Here is a 4,118-nt window from a genome sequence, read left to right as displayed (position 1 = left end):
ATTCAATTGTTTTTTGTAGATCTAAATATACAATAAGTTATAGATATGAGCCACCTCACCTGTAGCTATTTTATCCCCTGTAGGTCGAGACAAAGAGTTTCCCCGTGACATCATGGTTATGGATGGAGCAGGCAGACCTCTAATGCTGATACTTGGTTTAATGTCTGCTTCTTCTGTGGACCTCAGATCAGATACACAGAATACTGAGCAACATTAAAGACTCACAACCTGGAAGAATCACATGATTGAGAAGATAAAATACTGTAACCTGTCCAATCAACATTTATTGTTATAAAAAAGTTCATACTTGGTCCAAGGACAGAGTGATATGATCATACAAACTTTACGTTATGGTATAGTATGGCACTGTACGATATGGACCATGGTATGAAAAGCATCAGGATTGTATAGCACATTTTAGAGTGTTGAAGTCACACAGGGAAAGTCTAAGTGTGCATTAGTAAATACAAAAGCATGCTTAAAATGTAACAATACCATTAACCACATTACAGTACAGTTTGTGTAATTAAAAGCTTTAGGTAATTTGTAATACCCTATCAGTAAATATACATAATATGACTGTTGCAAGTAATAGCACATGTTTGTCACTTATGTTCTTTCTCCATTGTTATACTCCAAGTCCAGAACAGTCATTCTATCCTAATTTTGGCTCTAGTTTTAGAGCGTGTATTGACCTCAGACAAGAGAGGAAGGGTGGATGGAGGAACAGGAGGAGGTAGAAGGGCAGGAGAAGGAGGGTTGGAGGGTGGGGGAAATGTAGGTTTGACATCCTCCTCCTCTTCCTCCTCCTGCCCCTGGTCCATGTCCCCATTCCTCCTCAGGTGTTTGTCACAGTGTCTCTGGAAGGTGGTCATCTTAGCAAAAGTCTTATTGCAGACCCTGCAGTGGTAGGGCCTCTGTCCTCTGTGGAGCCTCATGTACAGCTGCAGGTAGGAGGAGCGGACGAAGGACCGGCAGCAGACCCCACAGCAGAGGTCCTCCATGGTGCTGCTGTGTGTCTTAACATGCTGTCTGAGGGACGAGGCTGACTTGAAACTCTGATCACACCTGTCACAGGTGAAGCTCTGTTTGGCTGACTCCAGGGCCTGATGGGCCAGCAGGTGTGTGGAGGAGCGGAATGCTTTACCACAGTGATCACACCTGTAGGGCCTCTCTCCAGTGTGCAGGCGGTGGTGCATGATCAGCCCAGCCTTCTGGGTGAAAGCTTTGTCACAGACAGAGCACTGGAATGGCTTCTCCCCTGTGTGGAGGCGTCGGTGTGTCTTCAGGTGAGAAGCGCGACCGAAGCCCTTTCCACAGTCTGGACACTTAAAGGGCCTGTCCCCTGTGTGGGTGGTCTTATGGCGCATCAGGTGGGCTGACTGTAGGAAGAGCTTCCCACACACGCCACACTTATACTTCCTCTCCCCGCTGTGGGAGCGCAGGTGTAGGGCCAGGTGAGAGGAGGAGATGAACGTTTTGGAACAGAGAGGACAGGTGTGAGGCTGCTTGTCTGTTCTGCTGCTGCGGCGGTGGCTGTGACGCGCCCGGCCGGAGGAGAGAGAGCGGCACTGGGGCTGACGGGGCCTGCTGATTGGTCCAGACCCGTCCTCCACTCCGTCTCCATCCAGCACACTGTTGTTGTTGTTGTTGTTATTGTCAGGCCTCATGGTTGGTGAGTGTCTACTTGACATGGAGTTTACACTAACACCTGTATCTACTCCTGGGCATGCGTTTGGCAGTGGCACTAACACCTGTATCTACTCCTGGGCATGCGTTTGGCAGTGGCACTAACACCTGTATCTACTCCTGGGCATGCGTTTGGCAGTGTCACTAACACCTGTATCTACTCCTGGGCATGCGTTTGGCAGTGGCACTAACACCTGTATCTACTCCTGGGCATGCGTTTGGCAGTGGCACTAACACCTGTATCTTAGTCCTGGGCATGCGTTTGGCAGTGGCACTAACACCTGGGTTTGTGTTTGGATGAAACACACATTAACCCTGCTGACGGTTAGTCAAAGGTTTCATCATGACAAGGCGTTTCTCTTCCTCTTCAAACCTGAAAGTAAAAACATATAGGGATGCATTAGTGATAGTTCTCGCTATCAAGTGAAGCAACAATGTTAACCTTTATTGAACTTTCTATGGGAACTCACTTATAATAATGCTCTGACAAAATATTCTGATAAAAATGATAAAACTGCACAGTCTAGCATCAAATTGTCTCTTTTGACCAATAATTGGTTGCCAATCACGACAGTAGCCTACTGGGTAAAGTGTGTGAAGGACTATAATGCCTAAAGTGCCATCTAACCACTGACTTTGTTAGCCTATGAGGTAGCTGTTCCCAGTGGTGGAAAGAGTACAATTGTCATACTTGAGTAAAAGTAAAAATACATGAATAGAAAATTAAAAGTGAATGTTGCCCAGTAAAACACTACTTGAATAAAAGTCTAAAAGTATTTGGTTTTAAATATAGTATCAAAAGTAAATGTAATTTCCAAATTATACATAAGTATCAAAAGGAAAGTATGAAATCATTTCACATTCCTTATATTAAGCAAACCAGAAGACACTTATTTTATTTATTTTTTTATTTACAGATAGCCAGGGGCACACTCCAACACTCAGCCATAACAAACCAAGCATTTGTGTTTAGGGAGTTTGCCAGATCAGAGGTAGTAGGGGTGACCAGGGATGTTCTCTTGATAAGTGTGTGACTTGGACCATTTTCCTGTCCTGCTAGCATTCAAAATGTAACGATTACTTGTGCGTGTCATGGAAAATGTATGGAGTAAAAAGTATTTTATTTTCTTTAGGAATGTAGTGAAGTAAAAGTAAAAGCAGTCAAACATATAAATAGTAAAGTACAGATACCCCAAAAAACTACTTAAGTAGTACTTTAATGTATGTTTCCTTAAGTACTTTTCACCACTGGCTGTTGCACTATTATTTAAATGATTATGCACTTCATTCTCGGTTTTAGGCTCTATCTAGCACAGCAGTCAGACAAGAACTGACTTGCCTAGTTAAATAAAAAATCAAATGCATGCCAATCACTGGCAGGCATGGAATCACATTTTCCGCACACGTTCATGAAATCGCGCCATGTAGCCTTGATACAACAAGCAACTCTGTACAACAACATGCATCTGTCCTTATATTTGTTCAATTTTTTTTGCCTGGGTGATGAGAAGTGGCCAACATGGCGGGTGTAGCCAGAGATAGTGTAGATTATAACGATACGGTCTGTCTCCGCCATTACAAAGGGACTCGTTGTCCCAAAGGCGGGAAGGTAGAAGGTCTGTTTATCGCTGTATTTTCGCCAGGACAGATTTTGACCCTCTCGCTTCGCATCTTCCTCTCTGGTGTAGACTACCAGTCCCTGCGCTGATTCTTCTACAAACGGAACATTTTCACCGACATTTCATATAGTAACCTATATGCCTTTGTAATGTTGAGTTCGGTATATTACACTGTCTTATGTGTGCGCCTTCTGTTTCCTGGATTTAAGTGGACATCATAAATGGTCGTGTAGCGAGAAGGAAAATAGTCCCTGCCTTTCTGATGCTGCTAAATACAGCGACTGCTACAAATAAACCATGCTGAATACATATTCTGTAGTGGGCTATATTATTAGCATAGGCTACTTACGACGCACCTTCCCTGGCGACTCCCATAATTAGGGTAATGACCGCAATCAGAGAAAAGGCAACAGCGGGATTGTGACTGCTGCTGCTCCAAAGGTTGGCTAAAATCTGTGTTGTTAAAAAAAAACAAAGATGGTGGATAAATGAAGATCGTTTACTCAGGCCGTTTACGATAACAAAAAATATTTTATAAAAAGTCAGTTCCAGTCTGCTTATATAACATGGTGGCTCTCCTATTGACACCAACGCGATAGCAGCTGGGTCTGGTCTGCTTAGTTCATTGACTATTTGAACCAGAAAAAAATTGCGAGTGAGATGCATAGTCCCATACGAGTCTGCATACATAGACTCGGTTTGCTTCTAGCAGATTTCGGCTCGGCGAAATGAACGTCTGCGGTCGCATGGTTAGCGCTAATCTGGAACCTTGGGACGTCACTATCGTTACGGTTGAAATACCTACTTCCT

The 4,118-nt window shown here is 43.9% G+C and overlaps 1 protein-coding gene across 3 annotated transcripts; it reads right to left on the bottom strand.

Annotated features, from left to right (window-relative positions):
* Positions 1 to 259: 259 nt before the first annotated feature.
* LOC124046527 (zinc finger protein 239) lies at positions 260 to 4,077 on the bottom strand. Of its 3 annotated transcripts, none has more exons than XM_046366981.1 (3): positions 3,658 to 4,077; positions 1,971 to 2,062; positions 260 to 1,754 (listed from the first exon to the last, which is right to left on the bottom strand). In XM_046366981.1, the coding sequence occupies exon 3, from the start codon at positions 1,692 to 1,694 to the stop codon at positions 651 to 653; it is 1,044 nt and encodes a 347-aa protein (XP_046222937.1). In that variant the 5' UTR covers positions 1,695 to 1,754; positions 1,971 to 2,062; positions 3,658 to 4,077; the 3' UTR covers positions 260 to 650. The 3 variants fall into 3 exon arrangements, with proteins under 3 accessions (XP_046222937.1, XP_046222935.1, XP_046222936.1); XM_046366979.1 differs by having other exon boundaries at positions 260 to 1,883; positions 1,927 to 2,062; positions 3,665 to 4,077; XM_046366980.1 differs by having other exon boundaries at positions 3,665 to 4,077.
* Between the last annotated feature and the right edge of the window lie 41 nt (positions 4,078 to 4,118).

The sequence above is a fragment of the Oncorhynchus gorbuscha genome, linkage group LG10 (assembly GCF_021184085.1).
Source record: "Oncorhynchus gorbuscha isolate QuinsamMale2020 ecotype Even-year linkage group LG10, OgorEven_v1.0, whole genome shotgun sequence".
NCBI classification, from domain to species: domain Eukaryota; kingdom Metazoa; phylum Chordata; class Actinopteri; order Salmoniformes; family Salmonidae; genus Oncorhynchus; species Oncorhynchus gorbuscha.
Note: the sequence above shows the minus strand (reverse complement) of the source record. Positions and strands in the feature narration are given on the sequence as shown.

Bases quoted from the DNA above. Each gene is read 5' to 3' on its own strand.
- LOC124046527 (XM_046366981.1), bottom strand. From the start codon at position 1,694: ATGTCAAGTAGACACTCACCAACCATGAGGCCTGACAATAACAACAAC.